This window comes from Numenius arquata, chromosome 38, assembly GCF_964106895.1.
Source record: "Numenius arquata chromosome 38, bNumArq3.hap1.1, whole genome shotgun sequence".
Taxonomy (NCBI): Eukaryota; Metazoa; Chordata; class Aves; order Charadriiformes; family Scolopacidae; genus Numenius; species Numenius arquata.
The window spans coordinates 84535-100260 of NC_133613.1; the positions used below are offsets into that span (position 1 = coordinate 84535).

The 15726-nt window shown below is 58.3% G+C and overlaps 1 protein-coding gene and 1 gene segment (V, D, J or C); both read left to right on the forward strand.

Moving 5' to 3' along the window:
* Positions 1–1915: 1915 nt before the first annotated feature.
* LOC141476530 (uncharacterized) lies at positions 1916–8982 on the forward strand. The gene is made up of 6 exons (XM_074165214.1): positions 1916–2043; positions 2812–2870; positions 2988–3390; positions 8258–8304; positions 8422–8736; positions 8969–8982. The coding sequence occupies exons 1-6, from the start codon at positions 1916–1918 to the stop codon at positions 8980–8982; spliced, it is 966 nt and encodes a 321-aa protein (XP_074021315.1).
* A 1383-nt stretch (positions 8983–10365) lies between these two features.
* LOC141476533 (Ig mu chain C region-like) overlaps positions 10366–15726 on the forward strand; it is a gene marked incomplete at its 3' end in the record, with an annotated part of 63027 nt that continues 57666 nt past the window's right edge. Inside the window, 2 exon segments of the C gene segment in view lie at positions 10366–10448; positions 15230–15294. Coding sequence covers positions 10366–10448; positions 15230–15294 — 148 coding nt within the window.

The following is a 15726-nucleotide window of genomic DNA, read 5'->3' on the forward strand; positions in this document are numbered from 1 at the left end:
ATCCCAGGGACCCCAAACCCCTGCCTGGTGCCAAACACACTCGCCCTGAGCCTCAACTCCCCTGAAACCAGCCCAAAATCCTGCTGGCTGCCCAAATTCCTGCCCGGAGCTGTGTCCTGCCCAGGCTCCGGCTTTACGTTCAGCAGCTACGACATGCAGTGGGTGCGACAGGCGCCTGGGAAGGGGCTGGAGTTCGTTGCGAGTATTAACAATGATGGTAGTACCACAAATTACGCGCCGTCGGTCAAGGGGCGCTTCACCATCTCCAGGGACAACTCCCAGAGCACGCTCACGCTGCAGATGAACAGCCTCAGGGCTGAGGACACGGCCACCTACTACTGCGCCAAAGAAGCTGATTGTGGTAGTGCTGGTGATGCTTATGTTGGTGGCACCGTGTCCCCACATCCCTGAGCTGGGTCCCCACATCTTCCTCAAACCCTTCACCCAACCCAGGTCCTTGCCTCAAGCCTCAACCCTTTGCCCCCAGCCTTGACTGTTTTTGCCCCGAGTCTCCACTCTTTCCTCCAAATTCAACCATTTTTTCCAAAGTCAGAATTTTGATGGAAACCTCAACCGTTTTAGTTCCCAAACCTTGACTGTTTTTACCCCAAACCTCAATCGTCCCCCTGTACTGCGCACTGGTGAGTCCCCACCTCAAGTGCTGGGTCCAGTTTTGGAGGAGGTCTATCTCCTGCCAAGAGGAAAGACCTGGAGGGGCTGGAGCGGGTCCAGGGAAGGGCAACGGAGCTGGTGAGGGGTCTGGAGCACAAGTCTTGTGAGGAGCGGCTGAGGGAGCTGGGGGTGTTCATCCTGGAGAGAAGGAGGCTGAGGACAGACCTTCTCGCTCTCTACCACCCCCTGAAAGGAGGGTGTAGCCGGGGGGGGGGGGGTCGGTCTCTTCTCCCAAGGAACAGGCGATGGGAGAAGAGGAAAGGGCCTCAAGTTGCCCCAGGGGAGGTTCAGGATGGAAATGGGGAGAAATTTCTTCACGGAAAGGGCGGTCCAACCTTGGAAGAGGCTGCCCAGGGACGTGGTGGAGTCGCCATCCCTGGGGGTATCCAAAAGGTGGGCAGACGTGGTGCTGAGGGACATGGGTCAGTGGTGGGTTTGGTCAGAGTTGGGTCGATGGTGGGACTGGCTGAGCTTAAAGGTTCCTTAAAGCTGGACGGTTCTGATTCGGTGACCCAGGGCAGGGATGTGGGGACACGGTGCCGCGGTCGGTGCCACCATCACCACAAGCACCACCACCACTATCAGCATGTTTGGTGCAGTAGTAGGTGGCCGTGTCCTCGACCCTGAGGCTGTTCATCTGCAGCGTGACCGTGCTCCGGGAGTCGTCCCTGGAGATGGTGAAGCGCCCCTTGACCGACGGCGCGTAGAAGGTGCTACCATCACTTTGAATACCCGCGACCCACTCCAGCCCCTTCCCGGGCGCCTGTCGCACCCAGAACATTGTGAAGCTGCTGAAGGTGAATCCGGAGGCCTTGCAGCGGAGGGTGAGGGACCCCCCGGGTGTCTGGAGGCCCCCTCCGGACTCCACCAGCTCCACGGCCGCCCGCAGCCCTGGGGAGGGAGAAAGGAAGGAGAGAATTGAGTCACCCCCAAGGTCCCGCCATTGCTCACTCCCCCATCTCCGCGCCCGTTCCCCAACATCCCTGGGCTGTGTCCCCACATCTCAGCATCTTCCCAAAACCCTTCCCCTGAGCCTGGACCTTTTCATCAAGCCCAGACCCCTCACCTCAGCCCACACGTCCCCTCTCTGGTTCCAGTATTCTCCCCAAAATCCCTGTCCCCTGCCCACTCCATCCCGGGGACGCCAAACCCCTGCCTGGTGCCAAACACACTCACCCTGAGCCTCAACTCCCCTGAAACCAGCCCAAAATCCTGCTGGCTGCCCAAATTCCTGCCCGGAGCCATGGCCTGCCCGGGCTCCACCTTCACCTTCAGCAGCTTCGCCATGTACTGGGTGCGACAGGTGCCCGGGAAGGGGCTCGAACACGTCGCAGCTATTAACCCCAGTGGTAGTACCACAAGCTACGCGTCGTCGGTCAAGGGGCGCTTCACCATCTCCAGGGACAACTCCCAGAGCACGCTCACGCTGCAGATGAACAGCCTCAGGGCCGAGGACACGGCCACCTACTACTGCGCCAAAGATGCTTACGATGGTGGTGGCCCCGACCCCGGCCCCGTGTCCCCACATCCCTGCGCGGGGTCCCCACATCTTCCTCAAACCCTTCACCCAACCCAGGTCCTCGCCCTGAGCTTGAACCCTTTGCCCCCAACCTTGACTGAGTTTGCTTTAAATCCCAACCATTCGTACCAAATCTCAACCATTTGTGCCACAACTCGACCAGTTTTTCCCCAGGCTTGACTTTTTGCCCCAAGTGTCAACCACTTGCCCCAAATTCAACCATTTTTGTACCAAATCTCAACCACTTGCCCCAATCCTCAACCCCTTTTGGCCCAAATGTTGACTGTTTGCCCCACCCTTGACCAGCTTTGGCCCAAATCTCCACTCTTTGCAGCCAGTCTGAAATGCTTTTCTTCCCAAACCCCCTTTGCTGTGAGTCCCGGACCCCGACACAGAGCCCAGACCCTTCCTGTGCCCCGGCTTACACCTTCCTGACCCCTTTGCCCCAACGCTGGACCCTGTCCTGAACCGCAACCCTTTGCCCCCACCCCGGATCCCCGCTCCCAGCCCCGTCTCTCACCCCCAGCCCTGGACCCTGGCACCTTCCTTTGGTTCCACCATCCCCCCGACCAGCTCCAGCCCCACGGGGCAGACAGGACCGCCCCATAAGGTCCCATCAGGACCCATCCCAGCTCAGACCCCTCCACTCTTCTCCTCCTCCTACTGACCGCCCTCCCAGGTAGGACCCCAATTCCCCGCCATTGACACCCCCCTCCCCGGGCGCGGAGATGGGGGAGCGAGCGATGGCGGGACCTCGGGGGTGACTCAATTCTCTCCTTCCTTTCTCCCTCCCCAGGGCTGCGGGCGGCCGTGGAGCTGGTGGAGTCCGGAGGGGGCCTCCAGACACCCGGGGGGTCCCTCACCCTCCGCTGCAAGGGCTCCGGCTTCACCTTCAGCAGCTTCCCCATGGGATGGATGCAACAGGCGCCTGGGAAGGGGCTGGAGTGGGTCGCGACTATTAGCAGCAGTGGTAGTTACATCTACTACGCGCCGTCGGTCAAGGGGCGCTTCACCATCTCCAAGGACAACTCCCAGAGCACGGTCACGCTGCAGATGAACAGCCTCAGGGCCGAGGACACGGCCACCTACTACTGCGCCAAAGCTGCTGATGGTTATGGTGGTGAGGGCACCGACCCCATCACCGTGTCCCCACATCCCTGCGATGGTTCCCCAGTTCCCAGCACCTCCCAAAAACTCCTGTACCCATCACGGCTCCTTCTCCCAAACATGGACCCTCTGGATTCAGCCTTTGCTCTAAGACTCTCTCCCACCAACGACTCTGGACCCTTCCTGTGCCCAGACCCCCAGGACCCACCCTGGGCCCCTTCCCTGAACCCTTGGCCACAGCCTGGACCATTTCCCCAACCCGGGACCCTTTGCCAGGAGCGCAGACCCCTGCCCGGTGCCCAAAACCCTGGATCTTGTGCCCAAATTCCCCCCCTGACCCGCCCCTGCCCGGGCTCCGGTGTCACCTCCAGCAGCTTCCAAATGGACTGGGGGCAACAGACACCCGGGATCTTCCCAAAATCCTCACTCCAAGTCTCAGCACCCCTGTCCTGGGCCCCAACGACCCTGCCCCGCATCCCAAAATCCCAGCATCTTCCCCAAAACCTTTGTTCCCAGCCTTGACTTCTGGCTCAGGGGTCTGGGGTGGGCTCGGGGCCAATGGTGAAGACTCAGGACAAGGACCCGGGTTGGGATCAGGGCCCATGTTTAGTGGAAGGGGCCAGGCTGGGTGTGGAGTGGGGGGAAGGTCAGAGATGTGGGGACCCAGAGCAGGGATGTGGGGACACGGTGACGCTTTGGTGCCACCAACAGCACCACCATAACCATAACCACCAAATCTCGACCATTTTCCCAATCCACAACACATTTTGGCCCAAATCTTGACTGTTTGCCCCCGCCCTTGACCAGCTTTGGCCCAAATCTCGCCTCCTTGCAGCCAGTCTGAAATGCTTTTCTTCCCAAACCCCCTTTGCTGTGAGTCCCGGACCCCGACACAGAGCCCAGACCCTTCCTGTGCCCCGACTTACACCTTCCTGACCCCTTTGCCCCAACGCTGGACCCTGTCCTGAACCCCAACCCTTTGCCCCCACCCCGGATCCCCGCTCCCAGCCCCGTCTCTCACCCCCAGAACAGAGCCTGCACGATGCTCAGACCTTTTGCCCCCAGCCCTGGACCCTGGCACCCTCCTTTGGTTCCACCATCCCCCCGACCAGCTCCAGCCCCACGGGGCAGACAGGACCTCCCGTATCATCCACGGGACCCAGCTCAGGGATGTGGGGACACGGAGCCAGGGTCGGGGCCACCATCAGCACCAGGACTACCACCACCAGTAGCTTTGGCGCAGTAGTAGGTGGCCGTGTCCTCGGCCTTGAGGCTGTTCATCTGCAGCGTGACCGTGCTCTGGGAGTTGTCCCTGGAGATGGTGAAGCGCCCCTTGACCGACGGTACGTACCAGGTGTAACCACCATTGAAGTTAATCCCCGCAACGGCCTCGAGCCCCTTCCCGGGCGCCTGTCGCATCCATCCCATGCCTTTGCTGCTGAAATCGAATCCGGAGGCCTTGCAGCGGAGGGTGAGGGACCCCCCGGGTGTCTGGAGGCCCCCTCCGGACTCCACCAGCTCCACGGCCGCCCGCAGCCCTGGGGAGGGAGAAAGGAAGGAGAGAATTGAGTCACCCCCAAGGTCCCGCCATCGCTCGCTCCCCCGTCTCCGCTCCCGATCCCCAACATCCCTGGGCTGTGTCCCCACATCTCAGCATCTTCCCAAAACCCTTCCCCTCAGCCTGGACCTTTTCATCAAGCCCAGACCCCTCACCTCAGCCCACACGTCCCCTCGCTGGGTCCCAGCATCTCCCCAAAATCCCTGCCCCGTGATCCCAGACCCCATCCCTCCCCCCTGCCCGCTCCATCCCAGGGACCCCAAACCCCTGCCTGGTGCCAAACACACTCGCCCTGAGCCTCAACTCCCCTGAAACCAGCCCAAAATCCTGCTGGCTGCCCAAATTCCTGCCCGGAGCCGTGTCCTGCCCGGGCTCCACCTTCACCTTCAGCAGCTCCTGCATGACTTGGGTACGACAGGCTCCCGGGAAGGGGCTGGAATACGTCGCGCATATTAGCTACGATGGTAGTGACACAAGCTACGCGTCGTCGGTCAAGGGGCGCTTCACCATCTCCAGGGACAACTCCCAGAGCACGGTCACGCTGCAGATGAACAGCCTCAAGGCCGAGGACACGGCCACCTACTACTGCGCCAAACGTGACGCTGGTGGTGGTGGTGCTGCTTATGTTGGTGGTGGCCCTGATCCCAGCACCGTGTCCCCACATCCCACCATCTTCCCCCCCAAATCCTTGCTCCCAGCTCAGACCCTGCCCTCAGCCCACACCCCTGCACCCACCGGCGTCCTTCACCCTGAGCCCCCACCCTCGTGCTGAGCCTCAACATCCTGGTGCTGTTCCCCCACTCCCCAGCATCTCCCCACATCCTGCCCCAAGCCTGGACCCTTTACATGAGTCTGGACCCCTTGCAAAGACCCTGGAGATTTCCCTCGTCCCCAGATCCCTGGGTCTTGTGCCCAAATTCCACCCCTGACCGTCCCCTGCCCAGGCTCCGCCAGCACCTCCAGCAGCTTCCAAATAGAGTGGTGGCAACGGACACCTAGGATCTTCCCAAAATGCTTGCTCCAAGCCCAGGGCCCTTTCCCGAGCCCAGTCATCCCTACCCCACGTCCCAAAATCCCAGTATCTTTCCCCAAATCCATGTCTTCACTCCAGATCCCCACTCCCAGCCCCATCTCTCACCCCCAGCCCGGACCCTGCATGATGCTCAGACCTTTTGCCCCCAACCCTGGACCCTGGCACCCTCCTTTGGTTCCACCATCCCCCCAGCCATCTCCAGCCCCACGGGGCAGACAGGACCTCCCGTATCATCCATGGGACCCAGCTCAGGGATGTGGGGACACGGAGCCAGGGTCGGGGCCACCATCAGCACCAGCATAATCACCATCACGTTTGGCGCAGTAGTAGGTGGCCGTGTCGTCGTCCCTGAGGCTGTTCATCTGCAGCGTGACCGTGCTCTGGGAGTTGTCCCTGGAGATGGTGAAGCGCCCCTTGACCGACGGTGCGTACCAGGTGTAACCACCATTGAAGTTAATCCCCGCAACGGCCTCGAGCCCCTTCCCGGGCGCCTGTCGCATCCATCCCATGCCGGTGTTGCTGAAATCGAATCCGGAGGCCTTGCAGCGGAGGGTGAGGGACCCCCCGGGTGTCTGGAGGCCCCCTCCGGACTCCACCAGCTCCACGGCCGCCCGCAGCCCTGGGGAGGGAGAAAGGAAGGAGAGAATTGAGTCACCCCCAAGGTCCCGCCATCGCTCGCTCCCCCGTCTCCGCTCCCGATCCCCAACATCCCTGGGCTGTGTCCCCACATCTCAGCATCTTCCCAAAACCCTTCCCCTCAGCCTGGACCTTTTCATCAAGCCCAGACCCCTCACCTCAGCCCACACGTCCCCTCGCTGGGTCCCAGCATCTCCCCAAAATCCCTGCCCCGTGATCCCAGACCCCATCCCTCCCCCCTGCCCGCTCCATCCCAGGGCCCCCAAACCCCTGCCTGGTGCCAAACACACTCGCCCTGAGCCTCAACTCCCCTGAAACCAGCCCAAAATCCTGCTGGCTGCCCAAATTCCTGCCCAGACCCGTGTCCTTCCCCAGCTCCAGATTCACCTTCATCCCCAAATCTTTACTCCTTCCCCCAACTCTCAATTGCCTGGCCAACCAATTTTGTCCCAAATCCTGACTCTTTGCCCCATCCCTCAACTCTTTTGGCCCCAAACCCTCAAGCGTTTCTGGCAAATCTCAACCGGTTTTGCCCCCAAAAGTCCTTTACTCTGAGACCTGGAACCCAACACAGAGCCCAGACCCTTCCTGTGTCCCAGACCCCCCAGGAGCCCACATTTGCTCCCCTGAGGCTGGTCCCAGTCTGGAGCAAGAACCAGGGGGAGCTGGGGTCCTCCCCTTCTGCCCCTTCCTCAGGGCTGCGGGCGGCCGTGGAGCTGGTGGAGTCCGGAGGGGGCCTCCAGACACCCGGGGGGTCCCTCACCCTCCACTGCAAGGCCTCCGGATTCACCTTCAGCAGCTTCTGGATGCAATGGGTGCGACAGGCGCCCGGGAAGGGGCTGGAGTTCGTCGCGGGTATTTACAGCGATGGTAGTTACACAGACTACGCGCCGTCGGTCAAGGGGCGCTTCACCATCTCCAGGGACAACTCCCAGAGCACGCTCACGCTGCAGATGAACAGCCTCAGGGCCGAGGACACGGCCACCTACTACTGCGCCAAAAATGCTGGTGCTTATGGTGGTGATGCTTATGATGGTGGTGGCCCCGACCCCGTCACCGTGTCCCCACATCCCTGCGCGGGGTCCCCACATCTTCCATAAACCCTTCACCCAACCCAGGTCCTTGCCCTGAGCTTCGACCCTTTGCCCCCAACCTTGACTGAGTTTGCCCTAAATCCCAGTGATTCGTACCAAATCTCAACTGTTTGTGCCACGACTTGACCAGTTTTTCCCCAGGCTTGACTTTTTGCCCCAAGTGTCAACCACTTGCCCCAGATCCAACCATTTTTGTACCAAATCTCAACCACTTGCCCCAATCCTCAACCCCTTTTGGCCCAAATCTAGATTGTTTGCCCCCACCCTTGACCAGCTTTGGCCCAAATCTCGCCTCTTTGCAGCCAGTCTGAAATGCTTTTGTTCCCAAACCCCCTTTGCTGTGAGTCCCGGACCCCGACACAGAGCCCAGACCCTTCCTGTGCCCCGACTTACACCTTCCTGACCCCTTTGCCCCAACGCTGGACCCTGTCCTGAACCCCAACCCTTTGCCCCCACCCCAGACCCCCGCTCCCAGCCCCGTCTCTCAACCCCAGCCCGGACCCTGCACGATGCTCAGACCCTTTGCCCCCAGCCCTGGACCCTGGCACCCTCCTTTGGTTCCACCATCCCCCCGACCAGCTCCAGCCCCACGGGGCAGACAGGACCGCCCCATAAGTTCCCATCAGGACCCATCCCAGCTCAGCCCCCTTCACCCTTCTCCTCCTCCTCCTGGCCGCCCTCCCAGGTAGGACCCCAACTCCCCACCATTGACACCCCCGTCCCCGGGCGTGGAGATGGGAGAGCGAGTGATGGCGGGACCTCGGGGGTGACTCAATTCTCTCCTTCCTTTCTCCCTCCCCAGGGCTGCGGGCGGCCGTGGAGCTGGTGGAGTCCGGAGGGGGCCTCCAGACACCCGGGGGGTCCCTCACCCTCCGCTGCAAGGCCTCCGGATTCACCTTCAGCAGCTACGGCATGGGATGGATGCGACAGGCGCCTGGGAAGGGGCTGGAGTTCGTCGCGATTATTAGCAGCAGTGGTAGTGGCACAGCCTACGCGCCGTCGGTCAAGGGGCGCTTCACCATCTCCAGGGACAACTCCCAGAGCACGGTCACGCTGCAGATGAACAGCCTCAAGGCCGAGGACACGGCCACCTACTACTGCGCCAAACGTGTTAATGGTTATGCTGATTCTGCTGGTGGTGGCCCTGATCCTGGCCCTGTGTCCCCACGTCCCTGCGCAGGGTCCCCACATCTTCCTCAAACCCTTCACCCAACCCAGGTCCTTGCCTCAAGCCTCAACCCTTTGCCCCCAACCTTGACTGGTTTTGCCCCAAGTCTCCACTCTTTCCTCCAAATTCAACCATTTTTTCCAAAGTCTCAACATTTTGATGGAAACCTCGACTGTTTTAGGTCCCAAATGTTGACCGTTTTTACCCGAAACCTCAATCGTCCCCCTGTACTGGGCACTGGTGAGTTCCCACCTCGAGTGCTGGGTCCGGTTTTGGAGGAGGTCCATCTCCTGCCAAGAGGAAAGACCTGGAGGGGCTGGAGCGGGTCCAGGGAAGGGCAACGGAGCTGGTGAGGGGTCTGGAGCACAAGTCTTGTGAGGAGCGGCTGAGGGAGCTGGGGGTGTTCATCCTGGAGAGAAGGAAGCTGAGGACAGACCTTCTCGCTCTCTACCACCCCCTGAAAGGAGGGTGTAGCCGGGGGGGGGTCGGTCTCTTCTCCCAAGGAACAGGAGATGGGAGAAGAGGAAAGGGCCTCAAGTTGCCCCAGGGGAGGTTCAGGATGGAAATGGGGGGAAATTTCTTCACGGAAAGGGCGGTCCAACCTTGGAAGAGGCTGCCCAGGGACGTGGTGGAGTCGCCATCCCTGGGGGTATCCAAAAGGCGGGCAGACGTGGTGCTGAGGGACATGGGTCAGTGGTGGGTTTGGTCAGAGTTGGGTCGATGGTGGGACTGGCTGAGCTTAAAGGTCCCTTAAAGCTGGACGGCTCTGATTCGGTGACCCAGGGCAGGGATGTGGGGACACGGTGCCGCGGTCGGTGCCACCATCACCACAAGCACCACCACCACTATCAGCATGTTTGGCGCAGTAGTAGGTGGCCGTGTCCTTGGCCCTGAGGCTGTTCATCTGCAGCGTGAGCGTGCTCTGGGAGTCGTCCCTGGAGATGGTGAAGCGCCCCTTGACCGACGGCGCGTAGAAGGTGCTACCATCACTTTGAATACCCGCGACCCACTCCAGCCCCTTCCCGGGCGCCTGTCGCACCCAGAACATTGTGAAGCTGCTGAAGGTGAATCCGGAGGCCTTGCAGCGGAGGGTGAGGGACCCCCCGGGTGTCTGGAGGCCCCCTCCGGACTCCACCAGCTCCACGGCCGCCCGCAGCCCTGGGGAGGGAGAAAGGAAGGAGAGAATTGAGTCACCCCCAAGGTCCCGCCATCGCTCGCTCCCCCATCTCCGTGCCAGCTCCCCAATATCCCTGGGCTGTGTCCCCACATCTCAGCATCTTCCCAAAACCCTTCCCCTCAGCCTGGACCTTTTCATCAAGCCCAGACCCCTCACCTCAGCCCACACGTCCAATGGCTGGGTCCCCGCATCTCCCCAAAATCCCTGCCCTGTGATCCCAGACCCCATCCCTGCCCCCTGCCCGCTCCATCCCAGGGACCCCAAACCCCTGCCTGGTGCCAAACACACTCGCCCTGAGCCTCAACTCCCCTGAAACCAGCCCAAAATCCTGCTTACTGCCCAAATTCATGCCCCGAGCCGTGTCCGGCCCAGGCTCCAGCTTCACATTCAGCAGCTACGACATGCACTGGGTGCGACAGGCGCCCGGGAAGGGGCTGGAGTGGGTCGCGACTATTGACAGCTATGGTAGCACCTACTACGCGTCGTCGGTCAAGGGGCGCTTCACCCTCTCCAGGGACAACTCCCAGAGCACGGTCACGCTGCAGATGAACAGCCTCAAGGCCGAGGACACGGCCACCTACTACTGCGCCAGAGGTGGTAACGCTTATGCTGATGCTGCTCCTGGTGGTGGCCCCGACCCTGGCTCCGTGTCCCCACATCCCTGAGCTGGCTTCCGTAGATGATACGGGAGGTCCTGTTTGCCCCGTGGGGCTGGAGCTGGTCGGGGAGATGGTGGAACCAAAGGAGGGTGCCAGGGTCCAGGGCTGGGGGTGAGAGACGGGGCTGGGAGCGGGGGTCTGGGGTGGGGGCAAAGGGTTGGGGTTCAGGACAGGGTCCAGCGTTGGGGCAAAGGGGTCAGGAAGGTGTAAGTCGGGGCACAGGAAGGGTCTGGGCTCTGTGTTGGGGTCCGGGACTCACAGCAAAGGGGGTTTGGGAACAAAAGCATTTCCGACTGGCTGCAAAGAGTGGAGATTTGGGCCAAAGCTGGTCAAGGGTGGGGCAAACAGTCAACATTTGGGCTGAAATGGGTTGAGGATTGTGGCAAGTGGTCGAGATTTGGTACAAAAATGGTTGAATTTGGGGCAAGTGGTTGACACTTGGGGCAAAAAGTCAAGCCTGGGGAAAAACTGGTCGAGTTGTGGCACAAATGGCTGAGATTTGGTACGAATGGTTGGGATTTAAGGCAAACTCAGTCAAGGTTGGGGGCAAAGGGTCGAAGCTCAGGGCAAGGACCTGGGTTGGGCGAAGGGTTTGAGGAAGATGTGGGGACCCAGCGCAGGGATGTGGGGACACGGGGACGGGGACGGGGCCACCACCATCATAAGCATCACCACCATAAGCACCAGCATCTTTGGCGCAGTAGTAGGTGGCCGTGTCCTCGGCCCTGAGGCTGTTCATCTGCAGCGTGAGCGTGCTCTGGGAGTTGTCCCTGGAGATGGTGAAGCGCCCCTTGACCGACGGTGCGTAGTAGGTGCTACTACCATCGCTTCTAATAGCTGCGACGTATTCCAGCCCCTTCCCGGGCACCTGTCGCACCCATGCCATGTAGGAGTTGCTGAAGGTGAAGGTGGACCCTGGGCAGGATACGGCTCCGGGCAAGAATTTTGGGCAGCCAGCAGGATTTTGGGCTGGTTTCAGGGGAGTTGAGGCTCAGGGCGAGTGTGTTTGGCACCAGGCAGGGGTTTGGGGTCCCTGGGATGGAGCGGGCAGGGGGCAGGGATGGGGTCTGGGATCACGGGGCAGGGATTTTGGGGAGATGCTGGGACCCAGCCAGGGGACGTGTGGGCTGAGGTGAGGGGTCTGGGCTTGATGAAAAGGTCCAGGCTCAGGGGAAGGGTTTTGGGAAGATGTTGAGATGTGGGGACACAGCCCAGGGATGTTGGGGAACGGGAGCGGAGACGGGGGAGCGAGCGATGGCGGGACCTGGGGGGTGACTCAATTCTCTCCTTCCTTTCTCCCTCCCCAGGGCTGCGGGCGGCCGTGGAGCTGGTGGAGTCCGGAGGGGGCCTCCAGACACCCGGGGGGTCCCTCACCCTCCGCTGCAAGGGCTCCGGATTCACCTTCAGCAGTTTCCCCATGGTTTGGGTGCGACAGGCGCCCGGGAAGGGGCTCGAATACGTCGCGGGTATTAGCTACGATGGTAGTTACACAGACTACGCGCCGTCGGTCAAGGGGCGCTTCACCATCTCCAAGGACAACTCCCAGAGCACGGTCACGCTGCAGATGAACAGCCTCAGGGCCGAGGACACGGCCACCTACTACTGCGCCAAAGATTATCGTGATAGCGGTGGCCCCGACCCCGTCACCGTGTCCCCACATCCCACCATCTCCCCCAATCCCTTCCCACAGTGACCCGGGGCTTGTAGCGCCTCTGGACCCTGACACCAAGCACAAAACCCTGTATCCACCCCAAACCCGTGGCTTTTGGCCCAAATTCCTGCCCTGAACCTCCTCTGCCCGAGCTCCTGCTTCACCTCCAGCAGCCCCAGCACGGACCAGGGGCAACAGACACCCGGGATCTTCCCCAAAATCTTTGGTCCAAGCCCAGAGCCCTTTCCCAAGCACCGACGTCCCTTCCCCGCATCCCGAAATCCCAGCATCGTCCCCAAATTCCTTTTCCCGGGCATCAAATACCCAGCATCGTCTGCAAAATCTTTGACCTGAGCAGCACAATCACCACCCCACCCCCCAAATCCCAGGATTTTCACCAAAAATCCCATTATCTTCCCCAAGCATCACAATTACTACCCTGCCCCCCAAAATACCAGGTTTTTCACCAAAATCTTTCCTAAAACCACTGTTTTCACAAAATCCTTACCCTGAGTATCAGCGTCCCTGCCACCCCATACCCAGGATTTTTCCCAAAAATCCCATTATTTTCCCCAAATCCTTGCCCAGAGCACCAGCAGTCATATCCTGCCCCCCAAAATCCCATTTTTCTCACCAAAATCCCAGCATCTTCCCCATAAACCACTATTTTCATAAAATCCTTACCCCGAGCATCAGCATCCCCACCCCTTAAAATCCCAGGATTTGTCCCAAAAATCCCACTATTTTCCCCAAATCCCTGACCAGGGCACCAGCAGTCATATCCTGCCCCCCAAAATCCCATTTTTCTCACCAAAATCCCAGCATCTTCCCCAAACCCCACTATTTTCATAAAATCCCGAGCATCAGCATCCCCACCCCTTAAAATCCCAGGATTTGTCCCAAAAATCCCATTATTTTCCCCAAATCCTTGACCAGAGCACCATCAGTCATATCCCGTCCCCCAAAATCCCATTTTTCTCACCAAAATCCCAGCATCTTCCCCATAAACCACTATTTTCATAAAATCCTTACCCCGAGCATCAGCATCCCCACCCCTTAAAATCCCAGGATTTGTCCCCAAAATCCCACTATTTTCCCCAAATCCCTGACCAGAGCACCAGCAGTGATATCCTGCTCCCCAAAATCCCAGGTTTTCACCAAAATCCCAGCATCTTCTCCATAAACCACTATTTTCACAAAATCCTTACCCTGAGCATCAGCATCCCTGCCACCCCAAATCCAGGATTTTTCCCAGAAATCCCATTATCTTCCCCAAATCCTTGCCCCAAGCATCACAATTACTACCCCGCCCCCCAAAATACCAGGTTTTTCACCAAAATCCCAGCATCTTTCCTAAAACCACTGTTTTCACAAAATCCTTACCCTGAGTATCAGCGTCCCTGCTACCCCATACCCAGGATTTTTCCCAAAAATCCCATTATTTTCCCCAAATCCTTGCCCAGAGCACCAGCAGTCATATCCTGCCCCCCAAAATCCCATTTTTCTCACCGAAATCCCAGCATCTTCCCCAAACCCCACTATTTTTATAAAATCCTTACCCCGAGCATCAGCATCCCCACCCCTTAAAATCCCAGGATTTGTCCCCAAAATCCCACTATTTTCCCCAAATCCCTGACCAGGGCACCAGCAGTGATATCCTGCTCCCCAAAATCCCAGGTTTTTCACCAAAATCCCAGCATCTTCTCCATAAACCACTATTTTCACAAAATCCTTACCCTGAGCATCAGCATCCCTGCCACCCCAAATCCAGGATTTTTCCCAGAAATCCCATTATCTTCCCCAAATCCTTGCCCCAAGCATCACAATTACTACCCCGCCCCCCAAAATACCAGGTTTTTCACCAAAATCCCAGCATCTTTCCTAAAACCACTGTTTTCACAAAATCCTTACCCTGAGTATCAGCGTCCCTGCTACCCCATACCCAGGATTTTTCCCAAAAATCCCATTATTTTCCCCAAATCCTTGCCCAGAGCACCAGCAGTCATATCCTGCCCCCCAAAATCCCATTTTTCTCACCAAAATCCCAGCATCTTCCCCATAAACCACTATTTTCACAAAATCCTTACCCCGAGCATCAGCATCCCCACCCCTTAAAATCCCAGGATTTGTCCCCAAAATCCCACTATTTTCCCCAAATCCCTGACCAGAGCACCAGCAGTGATATCCTGCTCCCCAAAATCCCAGGTTTTTCACCAAAATCCCAGCATCTTCCCCAAACCCCACTATTTTCATAAAATCCTGAGCATCAGCATCCCCACCCCTTAAAATCCCAGGATTTGTCCCAAAAATCCCATTATTTTCCCCAAATCCTTGACCAGAGCACCATCAGTCATATCCCGCCCCCCAAAATCCCATTTTTCTCACCAAAATCCCAGCATCTTCCCCAAACCCCACTATTTTCATAAAATCCTTACCCCGAGCATCAGCATCCCCACCCCTTAAAATCCCAGGATTTGTCCCCAAAATCCCACTATTTTCCCCAAATCCCTGACCAGAGCACCAGCAGTGATATCCTGCTCCCCAAAATCCCAGGTTTTTCACCAAAATCCCAGCATCTTCCCCATAAACCACTATTTTCACAAAATCCTTACCCTGAGCATCAGCATCCCTGCCACCCCAAATCCAGGATTTTTCCCAGAAATCCCATTATCTTCCCCAAATCCTTGCCCCAAGCATCACAATTACTACCCTGCCCCCCAAAATATCAGGTTTTTCACCAAAATCCCAGCATCTTTCCTAAACCCCACTATTTTCACAAAATCCTTAACCTGAGCATCAGCATCCCCACCCCCCAAATTCCCAGGATTTGTCCCCAAAATTCCACTGTTTTCTCTAAATCTTTGTCCCAAGAACCAGCGTCAGCATTCCCACCCCCCCAAATCCCAGGACTTTTTCCCCAAAATCCCATTATTTTCCCCAAATCTTTTCCCCAAGCATCAGCGTCACTACCCTCCTCCCCCAAATCCCAGGATTTTCCCCAAAACCCCATTATTTTTCCCCAAATCCTGAGCCCCGGGGCGAGGGAGGCCATAGAACACTGAGGGGAGGGGGGAGAAGAGCAACCGAAACGCTCATTTCCGGCCTTTTTACCCCAAAACAAGAGCGATGACGTCAGCGCTGAGGCAGCTGCAGGGACCGCAATTAAATCCCCGAGGTAAAGAAACGATCAAGGGAGAGCAATTAAATAATTAAGCCCCAAGAAGCGACGAGGGCACCGCGGAGCTGGCAATTAAGTAATTAAGGCTGAAGAATTAATGAGGGCTGGGAAGAGCCCGCAATTAATTAGTTTGGTTTAAAAACCCACAGAGATAAGGGGGTTCTGCAGTGATTGCAATTAAATTAATTAGTGTATATAATTAATCAGGGCTCGGCAGAGATTTTAATTAAAAAAAACAGGGCAAATAAATGATAAGGGCTCTGCAGTGATTGCA

What these genes read in the sequence shown, in the direction of transcription:
- LOC141476530 (XM_074165214.1), top strand. Translation starts at nt 1,916, where the DNA reads ATGGCCTGCCCGGGCTCCACCTTCACCTTCAGCAGCTTCGCCATGTAC. An exon ending in AGTACCACAAGCTACGCGTC is followed by an intron (nt 2,044 to 2,811) that starts GTCGGTCAAGGG and finishes AGGTCCCATCAG; the next exon opens with GACCCATCCCAGCTCAGACC. An exon ending in CCTACTGACCGCCCTCCCAG is followed by an intron (nt 2,871 to 2,987) that starts GTAGGACCCCAA and finishes CTCCCTCCCCAG; the next exon opens with GGCTGCGGGCGGCCGTGGAG.